Source organism: Apus apus, chromosome 1 (genome assembly GCF_020740795.1).
Source record: "Apus apus isolate bApuApu2 chromosome 1, bApuApu2.pri.cur, whole genome shotgun sequence".
In the NCBI taxonomy this organism is placed as follows: Eukaryota; Metazoa; Chordata; class Aves; order Apodiformes; family Apodidae; genus Apus; species Apus apus.
In genome coordinates, this window is record NC_067282.1 from 205,510,302 (window position 1) to 205,537,535 (window position 27,234).

At 50.5% G+C, this 27,234-nt stretch overlaps 1 protein-coding gene across 1 annotated transcript; it reads right to left on the reverse strand.

Annotated features, from left to right (window-relative positions):
* Window positions 1-808: 808 nt before the first annotated feature.
* On the reverse strand, window positions 809-27,234 carry STRIP2 (striatin interacting protein 2). Its single transcript, XM_051625141.1, has 21 exons — window positions 26,989-27,234; window positions 24,989-25,058; window positions 23,918-23,992; window positions 23,700-23,834; window positions 23,394-23,514; window positions 22,931-22,999; window positions 22,745-22,851; window positions 22,500-22,627; window positions 21,920-22,114; window positions 20,472-20,695; window positions 18,906-18,971; window positions 17,825-17,888; window positions 16,858-16,929; window positions 16,488-16,562; window positions 15,172-15,269; window positions 14,746-14,872; window positions 13,019-13,119; window positions 10,500-10,566; window positions 8,284-8,388; window positions 7,696-7,900; window positions 809-6,235 (listed from the first exon to the last, which is right to left on the reverse strand). Exons 1-21 carry the CDS (start codon window positions 27,232-27,234, stop codon window positions 5,985-5,987), a joined length of 2,601 nt encoding a protein of 866 aa, XP_051481101.1. The 3' UTR covers window positions 809-5,984.

A 27,234-nucleotide genomic window follows, 5' to 3' on the forward strand; every position in this document is an offset into this window, starting at 1 on the left:
GTGGGGAGTATCAAGCTTCACTGAGTCTAATGAGCATGTTGCCTCTCTCCTACTCATCTAAATGATGGAGCAGCTCAACTTTTCTTTGTATTTAGCAGTGAAGAAAAAAGAGGGATACTATTACCCTGTCTCATCAACCAAGCTTGTCAGGGCAGTGTAGAAAACAGACTCTAAAGAGGTTCCTTGCCATTTGAAAAGGCACAGGGCCTTGGGCTTTGCTTGTTCTAGCTATGGCTGTGGTTTGAGTCTTGTTTTCAGTGGCTAAGTGGAAAATCTGAGAGGAATCCTGGTACCTGATCAGAAGGAACAAAGAAGGGGGCCTACAGGAAAGCTGGAGTGGGGCTTTTCACCAGAGAGGTCAGGGATAGGACAAGGGATGATGGTTTTAAACTGAAAGACGGGAGATTTAGGTCAGACATCAGGAAGACATTCTTCCCCATGAGGGTAGGAAGGCACTGGAACAGGTTGCCCCGGGAGGTTGTAGCTGTCCCCTCCCTGGAGGTGGTCAAGGCCAGGTTGGATGAGGCTTGTGCAGCCTGGTCTGGTGGGAGGTGTCCCTGATCATGGCAGGGGGGTTGGAACCTGATAATCTTGAAGGTCCCTTCCAACCTTCACTATTCTATGGTTCTATGATTCTATGAAAAAAAAAACAACAGTGAAAGAAGTAAAAGAACCAGAGAGGACAGGGAAGGGCTGGATGGTGTGGCTCAGAAAGGAGGTCTGCAGATTTTTTCTAAGTAAAACCCTATTGAATGAATCTTGGGATGAATAATGAAAGAAGTAATGAAAACAAACAAACAACAAACTATTTTTACTGTGTCTAGGGAAAAATGATTTTGTGTAATTTTTATTAACAAACCACATGGCTTCAAGGAAGCAATCATAATTAGGCTCATTATCTCCTTTCAGCAAAAACAACTGGCAAGAGACCACATTATCCTAACTATTGTGGCTAAAGAGAAGTATCAGTGATGACAAGAGTGTCTCAAATGTTACAATAAGCAGACAAAAATTAGCCTGTGCAGTCAACTGTTGTATTTGGTAAAGATGCTGGGAGGTGGCTACAAAACAAGCTACTGTTTACAAATGCAAGGCTTTTGATAAATAATTAAGAGAAGTTTCTGCAAACCAAGAGTGTAATAAACCTGGCCTCATAAAGTCACTGCTGTAGTTACAACTGGATAAATACAGAGTGTTTTAGCTCTGGCAGCTGTCAGGCCAGGACACCTCAGTATCATTTTTAAGATAAATTAGTATCTTTGAGGCCTTCTAGCCTCCCAAATTTGCATGAAATTAGCTACCCAGTTTGGAAGTTGCTTCTAGAGGATGGAGAAACTAAGAGTGTAATCGCATGTGCCTGCCTTCCTTAGGAAATAAGGCTAAAAATAGAAGAATCTGTACAGAGGTACTGAGGAAAATGACTTGCCAACAGACAACAAAACTTTCAGCAACCATCTGAAAGAAAGACTGAACAACCAGAGTGACAAAAAAGCAGCTCTGCATGTACTATTAAACCAGAAACTGAGCAACTTGAGTGTTCCTGGAACAAACAGTCCTGTTTGGAGTAAGATAACAGATGTGGTTCCTTCAGCTGTACAGAAACCATCCAAAACTTGGCTCTGAAACTTCCTTGCTACACATCAACATTATTATTCTATAATTTCTGCCTCCTGGCTCTTCTGATAATTTTTTAAGGGGAAGAAAATCCTCACTGTGAAGCAAAGAGGTTTTAACTGCTGTTGCATGCAGTTTGAGAAGTGCAAGAGGAGGATGGAGTCTTTCCTAGTACTGCTAGAGAAGCAGCAGCTGGGACTCTGAAGTACTGGGAAGGGAGTTTTCTAGTGAGGCCTCAGTTAACACACTTGCCCAGACACCTCGAGGGAAGGTCTTTCACATGTCATGTTGTTTGAACTCCCCACATCTGTCTGTAAGTGGAGTAAATTTATTAAAATGGAGGTTCTCTCTATTCCTGCTGAGCTGGCATTTCAGCTGCTCAGCAGAGGCCAGCAGGTTGTATCAGACTGAAAGGGGAAATGGTTTTAAACTGAAAGAGGGGAGATTTAAGTTAGATATTAGGAAGAAATTCACCATGAGGGTAGGAAGGCACTGAAACAGGTTGCCCAGGGAGGTTGTGGAAGCCCCTTCCCTGGAGGTGTTCAAGGCCAGGTTGGATGAGGCTTGTGCAGCCTGGTCTGGTGGGAGGTGTCCCTGCTCATAGCAGGGAGGTTGGAACCTGATGATCTTGAAGGTCCCTTCCAACCCAAATTATTCTATGATTCTATGAAAGGAAACCCACCTTTTCCAGCTTTCCAGAAGAAACCCTCACTAAACATGGTACATCTCGACAGAACTGTAGTCTTTGTTACAAATCCATAATGAGACACAAATACTCCAGTTCAAAGATGTACCTTTCCCAGTTACTTTTTTACACAGAGGTTCAAGGTTTGTACAGAGGTCTGTCTCTAGGAAGCAAATTTGTGGTGGTGGAAATAAATAGTACTTAAGGATAACAGTTTATACCATCCTCTACCACACAGATATTCAGATAATAATTGGTATTTCTCATCTCTACCTCAGTAAAAACAGAAGGCACTGAAAAGCCATGGAAACCTTATATGAAGCACAATTTCATCATAGAATGGTTTGGGTTGGAAGGGACCTTCAAGATCATCAGGTTCCAACCCACTGCATGGGCAGGGACACCTCCCACTAGACCAGGTTGCTCCAATTTAAATATAAAATGTAGGAAAATATACACTCTTTATGTACTGGTTATTTTTTGGAACATAAGTATTGTGGGAAAGAGACACTTGGGAGGAAAAAACATGTTTTGAGCCAAATAGCAAGGGCTTGTCTAAGTTTCTGATTCTTGAATAAATGCTTCATTCCCTTTTCCCCTTGGACACACACTGACTTACCTTCATGACCTTAGTTTATTAAGACTAACAGGATTTGCATACATTGATAGGGCCTCCTTTACATTCACACTTAGTTGTTGGGTAATTAGACTGTTTCATAAGTCACTTTAAAACACAGAATGCTAAAGCAAGGAGTATAATATGGTTAACCAGAAAAAACCCACTGCAGACTCTTTAAGTCTGGGGTCACCATGTGAAGGAAGGAGAAAAGGAACCAACAGTGCTGGAGAGGTGTCCCTTGTGCCAGGATACATGATCCCACACAGAGGTCCAGCTCCATTCCCAGGACTGTGCCATGAGGGGGAAATTGCACATTTAGTAGGAAAATAGGAGACAAAATATCACGGAGAAAATCCTAGACTTTCCAGCTAGTCCTGGGCTCTGGACCCCAGTACCTGCTGAAAATAATCATATTTATACTGTATTTCTACTACTTAAATATATAACAGACCTTCATGTGTCTGCCCTGATTAGCTGGGCTTTGTTAATTTATTTGACTTTATTTAATCTTTAGTTTATTTACTACCAGTAGGCTCTAGGGAACACAGGGAATGGGTAGATGCCATATTTTAAGAGGGGAGCTAAAGTACAGGTGCTGAAATTACATTTCCAGAGCTCTCCCAGTTTCCCTAAAGACAGCCCCATGCTTCCATTATAGACCCTATGTCTGGTCTTCATCCCTTACTGCTTGGAGGGGCTTTATGTATTTTTAAAACTCTTTACTTTTTAACAAGCACAATCACTGTGAAGACATCTACAGCCCATAATTCTGGGTTGCTGCTTTTAGGGGTTTATAGATACTTTTGGATGTTCTATTCTGGTGTATGTCAGACAAGGCCTTTCCTCAGCAGAGAGATGGGCAGGGGTCAGAGGTGATTTTAGGAGTTGGTTTGTGGGGGATGCTTTTGTTCCTTTTAAACAAAAACAGCAAAAAAAGCAATGAAATTAGGGCACAGGAAGAAAAAAGCTTAAGTAAATGTTGCTCTGGTTTACTTTGAACAAAAGAGTATTTAGAAAGGCGAGTGGGTTTACTGATGCCATTTCTGTGAAAAAGCCACCTTTTACAAACCCCATAAGGAATCATCCTCAGTTTAATTCCACAGCAATACACACAAATACTCGTGGTTTGATCACTTGTGTGTGAACTGGCTCCCCAGTTCAAGAGAGACAGGAGAGAGTCCAGGGGAGGGCAACAAAGATGCCTGGGGGGTTGGAGCATCTCCCTGATGAGGAAAGGCTGAAAGAGCTGGGACTGATCAGCCTGGAGAGGAGAAAGCTGAGGGGAGACCTTCTTGATGCCTCCAAGTATCTCAGGGTGGGTGCAGGAGGATGGAGCCAGACCCTGCTCAGTAGTGCCCAGGGACAGGACAAGGGGCATAAACTGGAACACAGGAGGTTCCATCTGAACATGAGGGAAAATGTCTTTCCTGTGAGGGTGACAGAGCCCTGGGACAGGCTGCCCAGGGAGGCTGTGGAGCCTCCTTCTCTGGAGACATTCCAGACCCACCTGGATGCAGCCCTGGGGAATGTGCTCCAGGGGATTCTGCTTTAGCAGAGGAGTGGGATTAGATGATCTCTAGACATCCCTTCCAACTCTGACAATTCCCTGATTCCATGTGCTTGGCACACTGGTAACAAGAATGGCTAAAGTGCTTCCTTGCACTGTATTAACACCTTTCTTTAACAAAAGCTGAAGTCTTGATTTCCCAGCTGGGAGAAGGTTAGATCCAGGATTCCCTGTGCTGAACTGCTAAAATTCTGTAGAATAAGGTTACAGTTTGTGGGCTCTGTTATAACACTTCAGAAAGCAGCATGAAGCCCAGCCTGCCTTTCCACTGCAGCCCTCAGGCTGGGTCATCCAAGAAGGGACTGTCACCCCACACGGTACCAAGGGCTGAGCTCCCTTCAGCAGGGCAGCCCACAAGAGTTTCCAGCCTGCTCTTCAGCTGCCACCCCCCTGTGATGCAGCTTTACCCAAGCATGGACCTTAAAGAAAGTTTGCAGCTCAATCTGCTCTTCATTCTGAAACTTACAGACCTCAGAGTCTGCTCTTTTCCCCACAGGATGGCAATAAAGTGTCAACCAAAGCACTTTTACTCCACACTTTAGGACTTGGCATAAACATTCCCCCAGATGACCAAAAAATCTTTGTAAAAATTAGGTTATTTAACATGGCATTTACTCTCTCCTCCATAGGTAGAAGAGCTAAAGAAAGTTACCTGCAGTATTTATCCTCCAAAAACAATCAGGTGGAGAGAAAGGTGGCCATCAGCCTCATCTACAGCTCTACACTGCACAGCTCAGCCATCATTTTACTCTTGGGAAGTGAAGGGAGCAGTGGAGGAAAGAAAGGGGAGCAGTGGAAAAGGGAGTGGATTATTATCCTTGATGAACAAGATGCAAAAATGGCCAGTTGTGGAAGCAAGCCTCGAAATTGGATTGAACAATCCCAGCAGCAGCAACACAAACCTGGGGACAAGAGGTAATGTCACCTCCTTTGTCCAAGCCAACGTGTCCCCTCTGGTTGAGACTGTCACAGACAGTGCCTCACATTTCTTATTTTCAGCTTTGTTAGGGCAGCTTGTTCATGGCACGGGGGGGTGAGAAGCACCTTACCAGGCAGCCAGAACTGGAAAATTAGAAACCAGTCAGGCACAGTGTGGGGCATCTGGGAGAGATGGCAACCTGTCACAGCTGAGGTCCTCTGACAGCACACGTGCATGCTGAGAGGCTCCCAGCTCTCCTGCTCTGCTGTCAATCTGTAGTAAAGATAAACTCATTCTTGCCTCTGCCACTAGTGTGACACTGCAGCCTGGCCCGTGGCCTCTTTGCAGGTCTGTAGATACTGTATGGCCTCCAGTAAGTCCCAGGAAAGGGATGACCTCCAAAAGTTTGCCTGTTGCATCCTTGAGGCTGTCTGGGTAGATAGACAAGGACGCTTGGTCTCTTTGGAAAGGCTAAATTTGCTTAAGAACACCCAGGTCCAAAACCATCTTCCTTTCATTTGCCTTGTAGCACCTTGAGTCCTCCTTGAGCTGGGAACGGGGGCAGGTGAAGGTGTTGCTCTCACTGGTAGTGCAGCAGCTCCTCCCAGCGAATGGGCTGGGAAAACACCTCCCTCTCTAGCCAGAGTTCGTAGGAGTAGTGGAAGTCCTCGGGGAGCTCCAGGCGCTGGCCCAGCACGCTCTGCAGGCAGTTGTCCACTGGGGCAAACTCTGAGTCTTGAGGTTTGTCGTATCTCCGGCTGTTGAAGGCTTCGATGTTGGCCCTGAGGGTGCATTCCTCAGCCTGGAAATCCCAGGGTCTGGCATCGATGTCTGCACAGAAGGAGGAACAAGACCAAAGTGTTGTGGGAAAAAAAATAATCACAGAATCGTAGAATGGTATGAATTGGAAGGCACCTTGAAGATCATCTAGATCCAACCCCTGCATGGGCAGGGACACCTCCCACGATTCCAGGCTGCTCCAAGCCCCATCCAACCTGCCTTTCAACACTTCCAGGGATGGGGCTCCTACAACTTCCCTGAACAACCTGTTCCAGTGTCTCACCATCCTCACAGCCAAGAATTTTCTCCTAATGTCTAACCTAAGTCTCCCCTCTCCCAGTTTTAATCCAAGTTGTGAGCAAAAGAAACAAGATTTCCAGCAACCACATGCCTGAATTGACCAGAGTATTATCCAGTCAGTTATTCCTAATCAATTCCCAATTATGTATGCATTTTAATTTAAGGTATTTAAATGTAAGATGGTAGATTGGATGGGGCTTGAAGCACCCTGGTCTAGTGGGAGCTGTCCTTGCCCATGCAGGGGAGAAAGAACTAGATGATCTTTAAGGTCCCTCCCAACCCAAACCAGTTAGGGATTCTACGATTCTGGGATTCTATGATCTGCACCACTGGGATGAAACTGCTCCTGTTTCTCAGGTGTGAACTGCAAATCTCCACAGCCATCCTGAGCATGCACATTTGGTGTGGATATCAGGACAGCCTAATGGCTCAATGTTGAAAGTGATTTGGAAGTGCAAAAGTGCAGGCCTGGGCTTGGTGGAAACTCTCATCTTGGAGACCTGAGCTGACCATGTCCCATCTTGATGTATTATTCCCACCTTTCCTCATGCAATCAGTTTGTTCCCTCTTGGTGGTGCTGAACAGAGCCCTAAAGCTTCCAAAAAAAATCCCCAACACTGACCCGAACAAGTTGATGGGATCCTAACAGTCCAAACCATGTCAAACCACATCAAAGGGCTGAAGAACCTGCCTATCTAGGGTGGATGGTTGGACTTGATGATCTTGAAGGTCTTTTCCAACCTTGACAATTCTATGATTCTATGAGGAAAGACTGAAAGAGTCTGGAGGACCTAGAGAAGAGAAGGCCTTGGTGGGGGGACACACCCCACCACAGTATTCCAGTACTTCAAGGGCTGCTACAGAAAGAGCAGAGTCTCTGTCTTCACAAAGAGCCACATGGAGAAGACAAGGGGCAGGAGGTACAAGCCACACTGGGAGAGGTTTCATTTTGATGTGAGAAAGGTTTTTTTTTCACTGAGAACAATCACTCCCTGGAACAACCTCCCCAGGGACGTGGCAGAGTCCCCGTCGCTGGAGGTTTTTAAGATGCGACTGGATGGAGTGATGGATTGTCTCATCCAGGCTCCCTTTCCCACAAAAGGTTGGACCAGATGATCTTCTGAGGTTCCTCCCAGGTCTGGGATTCCATGAAACCCCCTGTGTGCCCATCCCACCTGGGGACAGAGCAGCTGCTCCCTGGCCCCACTCACCGTTGCCGTAGGCCCAGTCGTCGTTCATGCGGTGCCGCACCTTCTGGTAGATGGCAGACATGGTCTTCATGTTGCTCTTCCTCCACTGGCGCCCCAGGTATTTGGTCTGGATTTTCAACAGCTTGAGGACATACAGCTGCATCATGGCCTGCTTCACCTTCAGAGCTCGCTTCAGTATTGGGGCTGACTTAAAGACTACCAGCATCTGCCAAGAAACCAACACACGTTCATTCAACATGATCCAGAAACCCACACGAGCACTCTCTGTGCAGCTTTGGGCACCAACACCAGGGCCATGTATGGTACAGACCCCAAGCAGGTAGAACATGAGTAGTCAGCATAACCAAACCTTGCTGCAGGGAGCTTGAAGGTGACAGAAATAAGTATTATTTGCAGAAGAAAAAGTATTTCTTTGCTTAAGGCTCAATCTGTGAAAGACAAATGGGCGGATTATGAAAAAACAGAAGCTCCAGCACTGCCAGAAGACACTCTCAGCAGGGAGGCTGGGCTGAAGTTGCTGGAGACACACTGGATGGTCCAACACTGGCAGACTACAACAGGTCTCAGAGGAATGGGACATCACCTTACCATTGTCCTCGAGTGTTTCCACTTGGTCAGCTTGTTGAGGATCCTCAGCAAGTTAATGCAGGAGAATAAATTTCTCCAGCAGAACTGGTTGTTGTCTCCAGCTTCCTGCACAGCAGAGAAGGAAAAGCATGATAACCCTAAGATGGGCATTCACAAAGACACCCTTGGGCAGAAAGCCTTTATTTTCACTATCTGCACAAGTTTATTTCTGATGGAAAGTGAGCAGCAGAGCTATCTCCTCGCTTGGGTGGTCATCATGCTGCTGAGAAGCCAACAGATTCTGGGGGAAACCCTTCTGAAAGGGTCGGATATAATCAGCATTTTAATTTGCATTTAAGTTTAGAGCTGAGATAAATCACATCTTCCTGTCATGGGAAATATGTGTTGTGGCAGATTTGTACTTATTTGCAGTCAGGGAGGAAATGACAGCCCAGTGATCACCACAGCTCAGAAAAGTTTCTGTAAATCATAGAAATCATAGAATCACAGAATGGTTCAGGGTGGGAAGGGACCTTGAAGATCATCCAGTTCCAACCCCTCTGCATGGGCAGGGACACCTCCCACCATTCCAGGCTGCTCCAAGCCCCATCCAACCTGCCCTTCAGCACTGCCAGGGATGGGGCAGCCACAGCTTCTCTGGGCAACCTGGGCCAGGGTCTCACCACCCACAATTAATTCCTAATTTCTTGTCTAAATCTCCCCTCTTTCAGCCTAAAACTGTTCCCCCCTTTTCCCACCCCTCCCTGCCCTTGTCCCAAGCCCCTCCCCAGCTTTCCTGGAGCCCCTTCAGGCACTGGAAGGTGCTCTCAGGTCTCCCTGGAGCCTTCTCTTCTCCAGGCTGAACACCCCAACTCTCCCAGCCTGTCTCCAGAGCAGAGCTGCTCCAGCCCTCCCATCATCTCCATGGCCTCCTGTGGACCCACTCCATGTCTTTCCTGTGCTGAAGACTGTAGAGCTGGATGGATGCTCAGTCTTCTACAGCTGTAAAGCTAATCCTGAGCTTAAGGCTCAGCGTGAGCCCTTGGAGCTCTCAACGATGTGTCACTAGATGTCCCCATTGGACAAGGATATGGTTGGTGGGAGCCTGGCCAGGACACCAGCCTTCAGCAAGCAGCTCATGGACCTGCACAAAACAAGGGACTGATCCCCTTGGTTGGGGGTGGGGGTGATGTCCAGGAGCTGTCACCCCGAGCAGGCACCCACAAGGCGGCAAGAAGCGCTGGCAGAAAGGCACGTGGGACAGTGGTGGAAGACTGAGGCAGCATGTCAGCCACGTGTGGCAGTCCCACAGCCACCCACCGTGCTCCTCAGAGGGTTTTATATACATTTGATCTGGCACAATCAACTCATGGCTGGAATTTGTATCACAGTGGCACATCAGAAATGCTGTGGCTATGGATCCAATAAAACCAGTTTGGTTGTCCTGGCTGGCTGCAGGCTTGGAGGGACTCGTCAGCAACTTCCCTGCACAGAAACTAGGGAAAATCTTTCACTTGCATGATTTTTACCCTTCCATAGCTGAGGATAGCAACATAGGCTTAACATGTCAGCAGCCAGGTGACATGAGATCATCCCTGCCTGGACTAGTTTTGGTCAGACACCTTCTTAATGATCCCTGCATTATTTAGGGTCTCTCTTCCCTCAGATCCCTCTTAACCCCAGAGCTTGTCCCTGCTCTGTGCCCAGTCCAAGTCCAACCCACTCTGCATTGAATTATTGCAGCTCTGAACCTGCCAGCAATGGTGTCTCATCTGTCATCCTTACATTCACACAGCCCATCATGCTGGCTGGTCTCCATAATACTTAGGCTCTTCTCTATAAGGAATTTGGTTCATTCCTTAATCTACTGACATCTCGTGAAATGCTCAGAACAATTGAAACCTGGGAGGCAATGGCCTCTAGGCAAATCCTTTGTCAAAGCAGGTTCTCTCATTTGGAGAAGTGAAAATGGAAAACTCCAAAGCCAAGGATTTTATATTATATATATGTTGTGCATATATTATGCACGACACCAGCAGTGCCTCCTCCCCACCATCATCAGTCAGAAGAGCGATGGGAGGAAATTTTAAGTCTGAAAGGGGGCAAGAAAATCAGTCTGATTTTGGAAAGGTTAGGAATGCAGAAAAAGAAGATAGAAAAAAAAGAAAACAAAAGTCGTCCCTCACCCTCTTGCAAACAGTAATACTGGCTACAAGGACACTTTGTGTGCTGCTTACCAGGCTTTCTGTAGTGAGCTCAGGCAAATCACAGACTGTACAATGTGGATAATCCAGGACAGAGATGCTGTGGAAGACATGAAGGAAGGGACTAGTTCAGAACCAGGGAAGTACAAAAGTAACTTTTAAAGATGATCTCTATGATCGTGCCCAGGGATCTGCAATGCCTCCCTGCCTTGCCAGCACCACATCCAGATGGGCTCCCAGCCTCACCACTGCCTCATGGCTCAGCTTCATGGAGCACCTCAATCCCTCCTGGCTCCCAAGTGTGTCCTGAGTGCATTCACAGGGACTCAGAGGATTTGGATTCATTAAGACATGAAAGATTAGTTACCCAACTGTGTAATTTAAAAGGGAAAAAGACCCCAGCAAAACAGATGTTAGGTTAAAATGGAGACATCTCATTACCAGCAAGAAACTTCACAATGAGGCTATCAGGTATTTCCAAGCCCTCCAGGCCTACTGCCTTTGTAAAGCAGCCAATAGTCATAGAAATCATGGAATCATGGAATGGTTTGGGTTGGAAGGGACCTTAAAGATCATCTAGTTTAACCCCATTGCCATGGGCAGGGACACCTCCCACCAGCCCAGGTTGCTCCAAACCCCATCCAACCTGCCCTTCAACACTTCCAGCTGCCACAGCTTCCCTGGGCAACCTGTTCAATAAACAAGAAAAGTATTTGTGTGTGTGTGTGTATATATATGTATAAAGTATGTATACATACAGATACACTGATGCTGTCTGTACCCCAAGACCTGCACTAATTTCAAAGGAAGTGTGTACTGTCACACAACTTCAGTTCTTCTTTGCTATTCTTTGTTTTTAAATCCAGCAGCTGAGCAACAAGCAGACTTGTGACAATCACTGAGTCAGAAGCAATCCCTCTGCATGAAGACAAAAGGTCTGGAGATCCCCTCAAACAGGCTTTTCTTAAAGCATTTGGTCCACAAAGGGCTTCTCTGACCACAAGGACAGATGCTCCTTGCTGGCTCCCACGAATCATAAAATCATAGAACAGGTGTCCTGGCCTGACAGCTGCCAGAGCTAAAACACTCTGTATTTATCCAGTTGTAACTACAGCAGTGACTTTATGAGGCCAGGTTTATTACACTCTTGGTTTGCAGAAACTTCTCTTAATTATTTATCAAAAGCCTTGCATTTGTAAACAGTAGCTTGTTTTGTAGCCACCTCCCAGCATCTTTACCAAATACAACAGTTGACTGCACAGGCTAATTTTTGTCTGCTTATTGTAACATTTGAGACACTCTTGTCATCACTGATACTTCTCTTTAGCCACAATAGTTAGGATAATGTGGTCTCTTGCCAGTTGTTTTTGCTGAAAGGAGATAATGAGCCTAATTATGATTGCTTCCTTGAAGCCATGTGGTTTGTTAATAAAAATTACACAAAATCATTTTTCCCTAGACACAGTAAAAATAGTTTGTTGTTTGTTTGTTTTCATTACTTCTTTCATTATTCATCCCAAGATTCATTCAAGAGGGTTTTACTTAGAAAAAATCTGCAGACCTCCTTTCTGAGCCACACCATCCAGCCCTTCCCTGTCCTCTCTGGTTCTTTTACTTCTTTCACTGGTTTTTTTTTCATAGAATCATAGAACCATAGAATAGTGAAGGTTGGAAGGGACCTTCAAGATTATCAGGTTCCAACCCCCCTGCCATGAGTAGGGACACCTCCCACCAGACCAGGCTGCACAAGCCTCATCCAACCTGGCCTTGAACATCTCCAGGGAGGGGACAGCTACAACCTCCCGGGGCAACCTGTTCCAGTGCCTTCCTACCCTCATGGGGAAGAATGTCTTCCTGATGTCTGACCTAAATCTCCCCCTCATCCTGTGCAGGAGACAGAGCAGCCTACACACGTGGCTCAAAAGCAACAAAAAGAGCATCAAAAAGCAAGAAGAGGGATCTTTTCATCATTCCAAGAGCAGCATCTTCTGTCACTCCCCTCTGAACAGGGAAATCTTACCCAGTCCTACTGAGCTGTGAAAGAGTTGTGCTCTCAGTTCTCACACTGACTTGCACTAGTCCAGCAGGTCCCCATACAGACTCAAAATGGGACTAGTGGCCTTCTCAGATCAGAAGTCAAAGGCAGGACAACTATGCAAAACCTGGAGAAGTCATGGAAGCTGAATTATATCTACAACAAGCAGACAGCACCTAGAAGACTTTACCCCATTTTGGAAGCTGTGGCCCACAGATGCCCAGAGGCACTGGGCTGCTTTCTAGGAGTCCATGTAAAGATGCAACCAATCTATTGTCAGCAAGGGACACAGGTCTTCATGTATGTTCATAGTCCAATGAGAGACTGAAACCCCCCATCCAGTTCTCCTCATTAGGCAGAAGGGATCTGCTCCCCTCCAGTGTATTCCTCTAGTGGAGAACATGCCCCAAAGCCACACCAGAGACCAGAGGTCACTTGGTCCCACCCCATGTGAGGGTTTCTCACACACGAAGCCTCCCTGCTCCAGCATCCTTCTCCTCCCCAGAAGTGGCTGTACCTGTTTTTGGCAGTGATGTAAGACATGATGTTTTGGTTGAAGAACTTCAGGATCAGCGGGATGCAGTTGGCAAACACCAAATGTTGGGACACGTACTCAAACTGAGGAAGAGAAGTGAAATGGGTCAATATCAGCTGGAACAACCGGGAGCATCACCTGGGAATGGAAACCCAGTCTTCCTGGTCTGCTCCAGACACCTGGCAGACCATCTTCTCCTTGCAGAAGGCTGCTGTATGGGGCCTGCCTCACACGCAGCAACTCTCACCAGCTGGAAAACTATTTGCCGTGGAGTGGACACACAAACTTTATGGCAGGAGTTCAGGAATAGCTGCGCCTCATTGGCTGCAGTGTCGCTTGTCAAGGTCCAAACCTGTGGCAAAACAGCTCGTGGGGGAGAGGGAAGGAGGAGGTGTAGCTGTTAGGGGAGAAAACACAACCATTCCTCTTAACCCCAGTCAGTCCCTTTTCAAATTTTGACTGGAAAAAGTACCCCTGCCTTCACCCTTGTGTCTCTCCCCCTCTAAACATGAAATGGTCTGGCTATGAAGGGCTGCACAATGCAACAAATTCCATTGTCCTCTGAGGAGACAGACACACATGGCAGCAATCTCCTGGCCCACCTGTGCCTTTCACTAACCCGCAGTCAACATCCCAGAGGGGAGAGTGGAGGAACAGTTTGTTCCTACAGAGAAGAGAGGCAAGAGAGGGGAGGAAGAGCGGAGGAGGAATGACATTGGATTGGAAGGGAGCTTTCAAGATTATCTAGTCCAACCCCCCCTGCAGTGAGCAGGGACCTCTTGAGGTTGCTCACTGATCAGGTTGCTCACCAGACTGCAAGAGTCCTCCTGCCATGGAGGAAGAAATGAGAGGAGTTGTTTTGGGAGTGGAGCAAGAAAAATTAGTGAAGGGGTGCAGGGGAATGCATGTAGGATTGTAAAACTGTGGGTGGTTGTTTCAATTAATCAAATCCAATGTATGGATCTATATTTATCATCAGATAAATATCAGTGGGCTTCATCACACAGATGGATTTGTACCATGCTGAAACCTTTACAAGGAAAAAAAAATAGGAAACACCAATTGTTTGACTTGGAGAATAGGTGGAGAACTGGGCCCAGGCCACAGGTCAAATCAGCACTTGGCCTTTTTAAATCAAGCTCCAGTGTGACTTTTTAATCACCAGTGTGATTGGTGCCATGCAAATGAAACAAAAAGCAGACTGCATCTAGGACCCAGACCTCCAGGATGTGTTGAAACTGGAGCTGCAAGAACTTGATCCTGCCAAGGAAAAGAGGACTGGATTAGTTGACCTCAGGAGGTCCCATCCAGAACTATTTCTGGTCACTGGAGATGAAGCAGAGCAAAAGAGGGTCTTGTCTCACCTCCATCCCCTTCCCCCTCTGAAAGGGAGGCTCCTGCTTGTGAGACCTCCTGAGTTTTAACCTGATCAGCCACAGTATGCATTTTTCCAGGAGCCTGAAACCTCTTTCCACGTGAGTGGAAACAATCCTGTCAAACCACAGGCAGAGATATCTTGCAGGCAGGTTATTCCTGCCTGAGTCACCCGGCCAACTCCTGGCCCAGGACCAGGGTTCACTGCTACTGAAAAGGAATCTGCAGCTCGTTATGGAAACCCATTCCTGGAGAGGTCTTTTAGGAGAGGGTCTATCAGGACACACGGGCTTCCAGACTAGCTTGGCAGTGGTCATCCTATTCTCTCCACTCACCTGGTAGATGTGGTTCAGCTTGAAGTGCTTGAGGAGCAGCAGCAGCAAAGCCGAGATGCTCTTCACAATGATCTCTTTGTGTCTGTTCACGTCGATCCCCAGTTTCATGCTCTGAAGAACTGTGATGCTGGGTTGGTGGCAAGAAGGCAACAGTGTGGTGGGTAAAGGAGCAAGGAGAGCTAAGGGACTGTTGAGTTCCTATTCATCTGCACAGGCTCTACAGAAACAGGGACCTTCACTTCCATCTGGGACTCTAAGACTTGACCCTGCCACCCTGCCAGCAACAATAGCTTGTACCCATCTGAAAAGATGTCTCCAAATCAGGACTGCCCCCCCAGGTCTATTAGCAAACCCCAACTCTTCTGCTCAGCCCAAGACTTGGTGGCAAAGTTGAGATGGCTGGTAGCCACCTCCTCAAGGACTTACGGCATCTCTTCAGGCAACACATCTGCCAGGATGTTGATGGAGTCGGTCTTGGCTTTGGAGGTGGGGGCTGCAGCCAGGAGGATCTTCAGCAAAGCTATCTGCAGGGGAGGACAGGCATGGAGAGGTGCTCCCAGGAAGGGGCATTGCTTCCTTCTTCACTTGCTGAAACTGGACAACTTCAAGCCAGCTCTATAGGGTTCCACCATCCCAAGCTCTGCTCACCATGATGGACTGACTGCACCAAGGCTTAACCTCTCCTTTTATCCCCTGGACAGAGAGGACATGTGTGGGGAGCACAGCAGCTCTATCTTCTCCTTAACTTAAGGCCTCATGAGCTCCAGTAGGATAGATAAAATAAAGCAAGGGACACCTGGAGCTTGATGGATTTAAATCTGTGTTTGTCTCTCCCTGTGGATGGAGTGCACATGGCTCAGTGAGCACCTTAGAGAATCACAGACTGGTTTGGGTTGGAAATGACCTTAAAGATCATCTAGTTCCAAGCCCCCTACCAAGGGCAGAGACACCTCCCACTAGATCTGGTTGCTCAAAGCCTCATCCAACATGGCAATGAATTTCAGGACATGCATTGTATTCCTCTGGGAGTTCCTCTTGGAAAGGCTTGGGGCCAAGGGATGTCCCTGTAAGGAAGTTGACAGCCTACAGACTCTTCACAGTTTGAAAAGCTATTGAGAGCACAGCCACGTTGGTGGAGACTTGAAGGTGTTGCCAACTCATTTGCTGAGCCACATAAAGCACAAGGATGGTTTAGTTTGGTTCCTGGCCCAGCAAACCGTCATGCTCAGAGATCAGTGTGATATGATAATGGAAAGTTCATCTCAGCAAAAAGGACAAAGGTTGAAGGGACCAGTGAAGCCCGTAGGTTGCTTCTTCAGGTCAGAAGTGAACATGCCTGTACCAGTGTGCAGCAACTTGGTAAATACTACAGCTCATGCAGCTCAAGAGATGACACAGGCCCATCCCTAACTGGTTCCCCTCAGTGTCTGGGGCCAGTTTTGAGCTCCTACCAATGTGGAGGACTTTGTCCCTTGTTCCAAATCCTACACACACCCCCTATTTTCTGACCACTGACCCACCTGAAACAGTTTGACCACAGCACCCCTTGATCCTCTGAATCCTTCCTCTTAGACTGTACTTCCTACCCAACTCTGCTCTGGATTCCCACCAAAACCTCACCATTCCAAGTCCTGAACATAGCCCAGCAGCCCCGTGCTGAGCTCTGCACATCACAGGTTGGCACCATTCCCCACTGAAAAGCTCTTCTTTACTTTTAAGAAGCACCATGTACTTAAGCTTACCATGTACTGGGGGAGGTTGTACAACATGGCTCGGTACAAGGCCTCACAAGGAGTTTCTTGGACCTCCTCTTCCCCCTAGCACAGAGAAACATTAGGAAAAAGGTAAAATTAGGTATCTCCAGTGCACCCATTTGAGATACGATGGTCACCTCCACATAACCCAGCTTGAGGACTTAATCATGGACACAGCTGCATGCTGACTGGAGAAAGCTCCAGGTCTTTCTCCGTTGCTACATTTGATCAAGATTTGGACTTCTAGAAAAAAAAAAAACAAGTATCTCAGGTGTGTCATGGAGAAGGTATGGCTTTCTGTGACACCTTGGAAACCTTCCATGTGTCTGTCTAGTGATGGAGAGCAGCAGCTTCTTACCAGAGACATGGGACACTTCTCCAGCTCCTCCTCGTTCTTGATCTGGATGTCTGAGATGGAAACATATTTGTGCTGGCAAAACAGACAGAGAGAGGCAGAGCAAGGTCACAACTGAAGGATGAAACACAGAGAGTGAAGACAACATCTGCTGATGTCTCAGTTAGGTGCACAGGTCACAGCAGATACACGGAGAACTCATCGGTGTGTGGACATCCCTCTGTCCATGAAGCTCCTTACAAATCATGTCTTTGAGGCCACCCACCTACTCCTTCTAGGATCTATCTGTAAGTGAATGGAGTGACAATTGCCTCCAAAAGGCAATCCAGACCTCAAACAGGGTCAGCTGGCCTCTGGAGGGGTCCAAAGGGCAAGTCCAAGTGCTGGACAGTCTGCTTGGAATGGCACCAAGGACTCAGTTTTCTATTTTTTGCCTCAATTCCTGCAAGAAACTCCAGAAACTTTTCCTGTAATAACCAAGAACAGACCCTCTTACTCCCTCCAGTAGAGGTGTTTCAGCCAGAGGTTAGACCTGAGGATGCCACACTGCATGGGGTGGATGTCCAGCCCCTCTCAAGCTGTTCAGACCTTGACTGGATTAATCAAATTGATTTCCCAAGGCAGGAGCTCAGACTGAGAGTGTTGCTTTGAGGAGAAGAAATCATGTGAAACATGGACTGTGGGCTGAGACCACACATCTGAGGAGCTTCAAACTCCTTGGAAATGCTGCATCACAAAAGCTTATGTGTATGAGCCCCAATGTCCTGCAATCCCCCTACAGCCTTGGTGATCCTGGCCAACGGTTTCCTCACAACCATGAGATCCCCACAGGTCCAGTCCCACCACAGAGCATCTGTTGAGTGCGAGGCAGCAAAAATAGCAAGGGATGAGGTTAGACAAGCTGACTGCTGCTCAGCAAGGCTTTCTGGGCTGCTTCATCCAAGTGCCATGCACAGAGCCACCATCTTACCTGCTTCAGGGTCTTCACGCTTTCATGGATGGGCCGTGGTAGTCCTATCAGGGTTTCGGTGTCTCTGTGGGGGATGAAAGATGGCTGGGAAGAAGATCTGGGTTTCACACTTCCAAGGTCAACAAGGGAGCCTGCAGTCTAATGAAGCTGCTGAACTCATCCCAGATGGGTCAGGAACTGACACGAGCTGCCCACCTTCCCACCCCCTCCCCAGCAAAGCCTGCACCAGAAAGGGGCGACCTTGGGGTGAAGATCTGAGGTGAAATCAGGTCTCTGTGGGGAGCCATCCTGAGCCCAGCACCACACCCAAAACCATGGATATCCTGCTAGGCCCACACCAGGATGAATCTGCTGGATTTAGTCACAAACTGGGTAATTTGCTGTGCACACCACGTTGTTCCAACTCCCTCCTACATCAATCCTAGAATGCCAGGCTGGAAGGGACCTCAAGGACCATCTGGTCCTACCTCTCTAGGTACTACTCTAGTGATATGAGGTGGCTCAGCACCCTGTCCAGCTGAGACTTCAAACTGTCCCATGTGGGGGAATCCACCACTTCCCTTGGGAGACTGTTCCAATGTTGGACTGTCCTCATGGGGAAACATTTCCCTCTTGTGTCCAATGGGAATCTCCCAGGAGCAGCTTGTGCCCATCACCCCTTGTCTTTTCCATCTGACTCCTTGTCCACAGGGAGTCTCCATCTTCTTGGCAGCCCCCCTTCATGCACTGGTATGTGGTACTAAGGTCTCCCCTGAGCTTTCTCCTCTCAAGGCTGAACAAACCCAGCTCTCTCAGCCCCTCCTCATATGGCTTGGGCCAGAGGTCACTTATTCCAGGCTAGGTCTGATTTTTTAATAGAAAGAGGTCCTTGGAGACCAGCATCTCCAAGAACATATTTTTATGACACTAAGTGTGCCAGTGCAGCCCCAGCAAAATCCAGCACTGCACCACATGGTCCTGAGGATGCCTTGGGCTGGTTGGGTTGGGAAAACCTGAGCTCTGTGGCCACCTCCCAGTGGTTCATCTGCACTGATGGGAGCTGTGGGACAGACTCTGTTGGACCTCCACACGTAGCACTCACTGTCCCAGCGTGAATCCGATGAATTTGTTCCTGCTTGCCTCCAGGAAATGCTCGATGTCTTTCTGTCTGATGGAGCAGCAGAGAAACAAAAACAAGGAGAAGGTTGGAAAACAGTCACATCCCAGATCACAGCCTGCATTGCTCAGGAAGGATGGCAATGTGGGGCCATCAGGAACCTTTGGGCTTTCTAGGATTGATTTCTAGAGGTCTTAACAGCCACGGGCCAGAGGCACCACTGCCTGGGACCAATGAGAACCAAAATCATTTGTATTTGGTGTGCAGCTCCATGGGAGTGTGCAAATAAATCAAGATGAGTTCTCTACAACCAGTGCCTTTTGATCCACCTTCTGTGCTCCCTGCACATGTATCTTCCAGCAGCATCTGCTGGCTCTGAGCAAACAAATGTTGTCTCCACAGTCTGGCAGAGCACATGCTGCTCCAAGAGAGCAAGCTGACATCTTGTCCACCTCAGGCATCTTTCATGAGAACTGGTCACAATCCCAGCACTACAAGTAGGACATGAACCATGAGCCAAGGCTCTCACAGACAGAAAGAAACCCAGCTGGATCTCCAGGCACCAGCCAAGAAAAACAACCATCATTTGATTTCAATGCTGAGAACATGTAGCTACATGGAGTGCCTTGGCACCAGGTGTGTGGAGACCCACGTGGGGAACCAGTTCTTGCCATGTCCCTGCCAGGAGTGCTCTGGATAGACACACTTGACCCTGTCACTGCTCCCACATCAAAAAAGATGTATTTTCTCCTGTGTTTTAAATAAACTAGATTAAATTCTTCCCTGTGAGGTTGGTGAGACCCTGGCCCAGGTTCCCCAGGGAAGTTGTGGGCTCCCTCCCTGGAATTGTTCAAGGCCAGACTGGGTGAGGCTTGGAGCACCCTGATCTAGTGGGAGGTGTCCCTGCCCATGCAGGGGGGTTGGAACTAGATGATCTTGAAGGTCATTTCCAACCCAAACCAGTCTGTGACTCTATGAAATCCAGGCTTCAGATCAACTGCAAAAAAACCTAGAGGGAAAGGGGCAGAGGTTTTCACCCTCTTTTCCTAACACTCCCCCATCTCATGTGGAGCAGAACTGTTCTTAGGAAGGCAAGGCCCCAACTTCTTCATCTTCAGATGTTTTTCCTCTTAATTTTTCATCTTGGAGCAAGGCCACTCAAGTAGGCTTCATCTGGCAACACAAGAGTCCCACTCAACAAGAAAGAGGCAACATCACTGAGCAGTTCCCAAGTCTAGGACCTACTGAGATCCAGCTCATTGGGAAAGCTGACCCTGAGCTCCAACACAAGCCTCCTTCCCAGTACAACCTGGGATGTCCAAAATGGGATTGTCACTTATCAGCCAAGCCTGGCCACACTTGGTTTGCAAAGCCCAGGGAAGAGCTCAGCTAAACCCAGTCCAGAAAGGACCAACCAAGACAAAAAAAATGGAGTCACTTGAGTTCAACTTGCCAGAGCCAACAAACTTGCCACAGATTGACCTTCATCCTGCAGTGATCTCCAGGACAGGCAGGACTGGGGAGGACAGCAATGACACCAGGTGGTCCTACCTGACTTTGGGGGCCCAGGGGAGCCCTTTGGGGAAGGACACCCTCTCGATAGGTGGGCGCTGAGCAGGCAGCACGGGGATTATTGCATCTCGCTCCATCAGGTCCAGTTCCCCCTCAATCCCACTGTCCACATCATCGTTCTCCTCTTCATCAACTCCTCCTTCGTCACTCTTGAAGGGGTCTCTCTCGTTGTAGATATCTAAACTGTCTTGCTTCACCAGGGGCTGCAGCAGAAGGGGAAGGAAAAATTCAAGTGACTCCACGGATTTTATTTCCTGCCCAGCTGCTGGCAGCAGACCTCTCCACCCTGGAAGGATCAAGCTCCCAGATGTTCCTCAGGTGAGGATTTCCCTCCTAGCTGTTGCTACCAAAACCTAGACAAGGAAGAGCCCTCTCTGTACCTCTAACTCTGCTGCTCTAGGAGGTATGACCCCAATTTTCCATCTTAACTTTTGGACCTACCACGTGACATGTCTTTCCTAGCAAGAGGCCTTTTCATCCACAGACCATAACACAGCAACTCCAAGAGTTAAGCTAAAAGCAGATGAGCCTGCTGTGAGCACTTTGCTCCTCAGTACTTATCAGCCCTTTGCCACAGGGTCAGGATGTCCTCTTGCTTCCTCTGGATCAAATGTGTCATGGAGCTGATGTGCCCCAACTGAAATGGGTGGATGAAACACTGGACAAGAGCCACCAACATGTGTTGGAGCCCAGAAATCAACCCTGTCCTGGGCTGCATCCCCAGCAGTGTGACCAGCAGGGCCAGGGAGGGGATTGTCCCCTCTGCTCTGCTCTGCTGAAACCCCCCTGCAGGGCTGGGGCCACCTCTGGGGTCCCCAACACCAGAAGGACATGGAGCTGTTGGAGAGAGGCCAGAGGAGGCCCCAGAAATGATGGGAGGGCTGGAGCAGCTCTGCTCTGGAGACAGGCTGGGAGAGTTGGGGTGTTCAGCCTGGAGAAGAGAAGGCTCCAGGGAGACCTTAGAGCACCTTCCAGTGCCTGAAGGGGCTCCAGGAAAGCTGGGGAGGGGCTTGGGACAAGGGCAGGGAGGGATGGGAGCAGGGGGAAGGGTTTCCAGCTGGCAGAGGGAGCTGGAGCTGAGATGTGAGGGAGAAATTCTGGGCTGTGAGGGTGGGGAGAGCCTGGCCCAGGCTGCCCAGAGAAGCTGTGGCTGCCCCATCCCTGGCAGTGTTGAAGGGCAGGTTGGATGGGGCTTGGAGCAGCCTGGAATGGTGGGAGGTGTCCCTGCCCATGCAGGGTGGTTGGATCTAGGTGATCTTTAAGGTCCCTTCCAACCCAAACCAGACTAGGATTCTGAGACTGAAAACCACAGGAGCACTTGTGGGGGGGGGCAAGGGAAGCACACTCCCTAGCACAGGCTGCCTCCTTAGGAGGATGATGTTCCCACTGGAAAAGCATCCTGGGAGGAGGATGTTGCCCACTCTTACCCTCCGGCTGCGGTGGCCACGCTTCTGCTGCTGCTGCTGCTGCTGGTCCATCAGCTCGATGGAGCAGGCGGGAGGCGACGCGGCGCGCATGCTGCGCACCACCTGGATGCTGTCCTCTGGCAAGGGTGGCAGCCCCAGCTCCTCCCGCCTCCTCACCTTCAGCAGCTGCAGGGCTTCAAATCCACCCAGCGTGAACTAGGGACCAAGAAGAAAGGTGAGAAAGAGAGGAGAAGACATCCCACCCGGACTGGGCGGCTGGGCTTTCAGTTTGAGGCCACCGAGCTGCAGGCCTTGAGGAGGAAGACACCAGGTCACTGGTTTGTTCTCCAGGTTTCTCCTCCACCCCATGCCCTCCACGTGGCTCAACCCACCCTTGTTCCAGAAGAAATTGCCTCCTGTCAGCTTCCTTTGCCATCCTCAAGAACCTCATTATGGTTGGATAGAATGGTAAGTAACATCTAGGCTGTGTCAGCACTGTTCCCAAAATGACCAGTTAATGGAAGAAGGAAGGGTTTGCACCCACCAGAAGCACTATCCCCAAAATGACCAGTTAATGGAAGAAGGAAGGGTTTGCACCCACCAGAAGCACCTTCCAGAGCAGCAGCAGGACCTTCTTCATGGGGAAGTGTGGAGCATGACCACTGCAGAACTTGGTCACCATGGTAAAGAGCAGAAGAGCAAACGGCTCTTCAGTGTGCACAGGGAAACCTGGTGGAGAGAGGGACCAAGAGCAGGTTCAGAGCAGATCCCCTGTCTCTGAGGTCTCCTTGCCAGTCCACCATGATGAAAGGACCTCGTTAGAGCAGAAGGAAGTTTGTGGCTCACTCAGCTCCATCCTGAAGGTCTCCCGGCAGGTCTTCCACTCGGGGAGATCTGTCTCCTGCTCCACACGGATGTTCTCCACCATCAGGTACATGACACTGAGCAGCACCCTGCCAGAACAGCACAGCAGGCAGGTGATTCTGCCATCCAGGTGCCACTTGGTCTCCACCCAAGGTGCTGAGGGGTTACCTGAGCTCTGTGCTGTCGGCCAGTGAGATGGCCGGCTTCCTCAGGGCGCTGCTGCAGGCCTGGCTGTTGCTGTGGGGAAGAGGACAAGCTCAGCACCTGCCACCAGCCAGGGGCTGCTCCTCACCCTGAGCCCCAGGCCACGCTGGAAACACCAGGCTGGGGGACATGCGGTGGCTGGGGCACCTCCCTGGTCCTCAGTGAGGCGGAGGAGGAAGGAGAAAGAAGAGGGCAAAAAGGATGGGGAGAAAGAGGAAGAGGAGGAGGGTGAGGAGGATGAGGAGAGAAGATGAAGAATGAGGAGCATGGGGAGAAAGAAGATGAAAAGGAGGAGGGTGAGGAAGAGGAGGAGCAAGACCATGAGGAGGATGGGGAGAAAAGATGAAGAGGATGGTGAGGAGGGCGAGGAGAAAGAGTAAGACAAAGAAGAGGACAAGGAGGGTGAGGGCAGTGTGGGTCCTCTCACTCGATCTCCATGTTGAGGAGCTCCAGGAAGGCGGTGAAGGTTCCCAGCTGGTACAGAAGGAAGCTGTTGTGCCGAGACCAGTACAGGACATCGCCTTCATTATCGAGGTCTCCAAAGACACCTGGAGGGGCCCAAAGGGAGGCACTGTTAGGAGGGAGCTGCCCTTGAACCCCTGGAGCACACACGACCATCCCAGGAAGGAGCTTCACTGCACAACCCCAGGAGAAGGCTTCTTCCAACCCTGCCATTCCAAAGCCAGGCAGCGGATACGCGGCCGCATCCAGACACGGATGGTGTGGTCCTTACCCTGTGCCAGGTAGAGGATGGCCCGTGCTACTCTGAGCCTCTTGTCCCTGTTGACCACCTCCAGCCCATCCAGCAGGTGCATGACATAGGCCTTCTGCTGAGTCCCATCCAGCTCCAGCCACCTCCTGCCCTGCACTGGAAAGGGGACACGACAACCAGCCGGGTGCCTCCCTGGAGGTCCTGCTCTCACCCAGGGCTGCTGAGCCCAGAGCTGGTACCTTGAGCCTGAAAATCCTCCTCGAAGCATCTTCTGTTGGTGCTGAGCTCGGGCTCCTCGGTGTAGCTGTACAGCTCTGATGGAGAAGGGGGTCAGCAGGGACCCGGAGGAATTTCACCCTCCTCCTCATTACCAAATTCTGAAGCAACCCTGTGCACCCAAGGAGAGGTGGGGCAGAGACCTCAGCTAATCCCTGAGTTCTTCTGCAGCTCCAAGGGGCATCCTGGACCCACCCAATGCCACCACATCCAGCATTTTCATCCCCATGTTCCCACGCTCCCATCCAAGACTGACGCTGCTTGAACCGCAGTTGCAATTTCTTAGGGTTTTGGTTTTTTGGGGTGGAGGGGTTCTATTCCAGTTAAACCAGTTTGCAAATGGAGGGACAGCAGGAGCATCTGGGAAGACCTGCACTGAACTCAAACCCAGCAGCTCAGACATTTTGGGACCTGAAAATAGGGGCTGGACTTGGAGAGGCACCCACGCCCCTGCTCCTATCTAATTCCTGCCTGATCCTGTCTAATTCCTGTAGGTCCTAGGGTGCTGAGCAGCACCACGGGGGGACTCAAGTGGTCCTGTGAGAAAGGAGGAAGGATCCCTGGATGAAAAAAAAAAAAAGTGCCTCAGCCAGGCCAGCTCCTGCAGCTGAGACACACTCAGCTAAAAATAGTCCCTGGGCTGGTCGAGCCAGGCTGGGGACACAACCATGGACATGGGGCAGAAGCAGCTGGACTCAGAGATCCGGGACAAGGACTCGACCTATCGTGACACCCGTGATAAAAGGTGACACTTCCCAGCACGGGTGACATGCCATCCATTCCTCTCCCCCCCAAAGCCTGCCATCATGTCCCAGATAATTTGGAGTGTAGGGTAATCCCTGTGCCCCCGCTTGCCCCCTGGGAATGAGTGGCTCTCTATTAATAAACCCCTATCACCGCAGGGATGATACCACTCAGCATCCATCCCCCAACCTGCCTGCCTGATTTCCCAAGGGATTTATATCTTTTTTCCCCTCCCCACCTCTCCAGTGGGCACCTCTGAACAGCAAAGCAGCACCTAAACACCTCCCCACCTGCCAGCTCGGTGCCGTGGCTGTCAGCATCCCCGTATTCAAACTCCAGGTTGGGACAATCCACGGAGCCCTGGGAAGAAAGGACTGGGATCAACGGGGAGGGGGGGGCTGGTGCATCCCCATGGATATTTCGGGAGGCAGGATGGCTGCCAGCACCCCCAGCCTTTGCATTAAAGCTCCTCCAGCCAACTGGAGTGGCAGCTCACGCGTGGCTGATCTTGACACGGGTCTCCAGGGCTGGAGTGGGGAAAGTCTGCACGAGGCTGCTTAAAAATACAGCAGAAATTTGGAAGGCGAGTGTAAAAATAGCATTTCCCAAATCCCAGGGAAAGCAGAGGCAGGACCCAAAGTGCCAGGGGGTATTTGATGCATTTCAGAGCCCCACATCAGCTTTAAAAACTAGGTCCAGGTCTGGTTTGAAGCAAAGGATGCAAATCCCCCGTGCTGTGTCCTCAGCATCCCGGATCTGACAGGTTTTGGAGAGGGGCTTTGCCCTTTGGAAGCCCGTGGGGTTGTGGATCTCCCTTCTCCTTCCCTGTAGATGAGGAACTGGAGCATGAAACTTCACCAGAGGATTTACAGCGGGGAAGGGAGCGGCGGCCGCAACCGGCTCGACCCAGCCCCGGGGGAAGGGAACGCAGGACTGGATCATCAAGGACATTAACATAATTCCTCCTTCGGAAGCCCAGCATCCCTCCCCGGCAGCCCGGCTTGGAACCGATGCGCCTCATCACGATTAATATTGATGACCCGGGAGGATCAGCGGCTCCAGGCTGAGCACGGTTTGCTTCAAAACGCTGGTTTCTGCCCCGGTTCCTGCAGCCCAGCCGGGCTGGGGCAGCTCGGGGAGCTCAAGCTGGTGAGGAATTCGCTGAAGCGCGTGCAGGGCTAATCCGCTTGGTGGGGTCGATCCAGCCGGGAAATGCAGATTTTCCCCCCCCCCAAAAAAAAAAAAAACACCTCACGAGCCGGGCTCAGGCACCACCTCCCACCAAGGAGGGAGCTTTTTTGGGGTCAGCTCCTCGGCGACCCCCCCCTGCCCGTCCTCTGCTCACGGGGGTCCCTGCGGGGGGACACCAGTTCAGTGATGATGTTGTTTGGGCAGAAGGGGTGAAAGGGGGAGGGACTGCAGCCCCCCCCCAGACCCTGGTGAGGGTGGGGGGTGAGTGGGTGCCTGGAGGGTGTGTGGGGGGGAGCCCAGGGCCCAGTCTGGACCCCAAAACCTGCTGACAGCTCTGGGGGTGAGGATGTCAGTGCTTCCCTAGAGCCCCACATTCCAGACTGGGCACCGCAGGAGGACCCCAGCAACCCCGATGGGGGGGGGGCAACCCCCCAGCACTGGGTCCCCTCTAATCCTGCATTGGGCTCCTTCCAACTACAGCCCCACAGAAACTCCAAACCCCCGGGTCTCCCAAACTCCAGGGCAAGGACCCCCAAACCCAGGGCAGAGACCCCCCAAACCCCTGGGACAGGGACTCCCAAAATCCAGGGCAGGGACCCCCATCCCCAAGGGCAGAGACCCCCAAACCCCCAGGGAAGGGACTCCCAAAACCCAGGGGCAAGGAACCCCAGCCCCTGGGGGCAGGGACCCCCAAACCCCCAGGGAAGTGCTACCAACGGACCCCACTTTCGGGACAACAGCAGGGTCTCCCAAACGCTGCGGCAGGGACCCCCAACCCCCAGGGCAGAGATGCCCAAACCCCAAGGGAAGACACCCCCCAGGACAAGGATCCCCAACCCCTGGGACAGGAACCTCAATCCCCCAGGGCACAGACCTCCAAGTCCCCGGGGCAGGGACCCCCAACCCCGAAGGAAGAGACCCCCAAACCCCCGGGCAGTGACCCCCAAACCCCCGGGGGCAGTGACCCCCAACCCCAGGACAGACACCTCAACCCCCTAGGGCATGAACCCCAAACTCCATCCGGGGCGTCCCCCACCTCCGAGCTCCAGAAGGACCCCCCGGAGAGGGGGGGGTGACCCTGCCGCCCCCCCGCCCTTACCTCAGACTCCTTCCGTTGGCTCCTGAAGGGCTCCCGGCTCTTGGGCTGAGCTTGGGGCGGGGGCTGGGGCTGGGGCTGGGGCTGGGGCTGGGGCTGGGCCGGCCGAGCCCGGGCAGGGGTCGGGGCCGGGGTCGGGGTCGGGGTCGCTCCTCCCGCCGCCTCCATGCGCTGCGCCCCTTCTGCAGCGCCCTGCACGTGGGGGCCGGGACACGTGCCCCGCCCCGGCTCCGCCCCCTCCTCACCCAT

Excerpts from the sequence above, each read along its gene's own strand:
- STRIP2 (XM_051625141.1), bottom strand. The coding sequence starts at position 27,234 with ATGGGTGAGGAGGGGGCGGAGCCGGGGCGGGGCACGTGTCCCGGCCCC. Across the intron at positions 22,852-22,930 it reads GCCGACAGCACAGAGCTCAG|GGTGCTGCTCAGTGTCATGT; the intron begins GTAACCCCTCAG and ends CTGTTCTGGCAG. Across the intron at positions 13,120-14,745 it reads AGCTGAACCACATCTACCAG|TTTGAGTACGTGTCCCAACA; the intron begins GTGAGTGGAGAG and ends TCTCTTCCTCAG.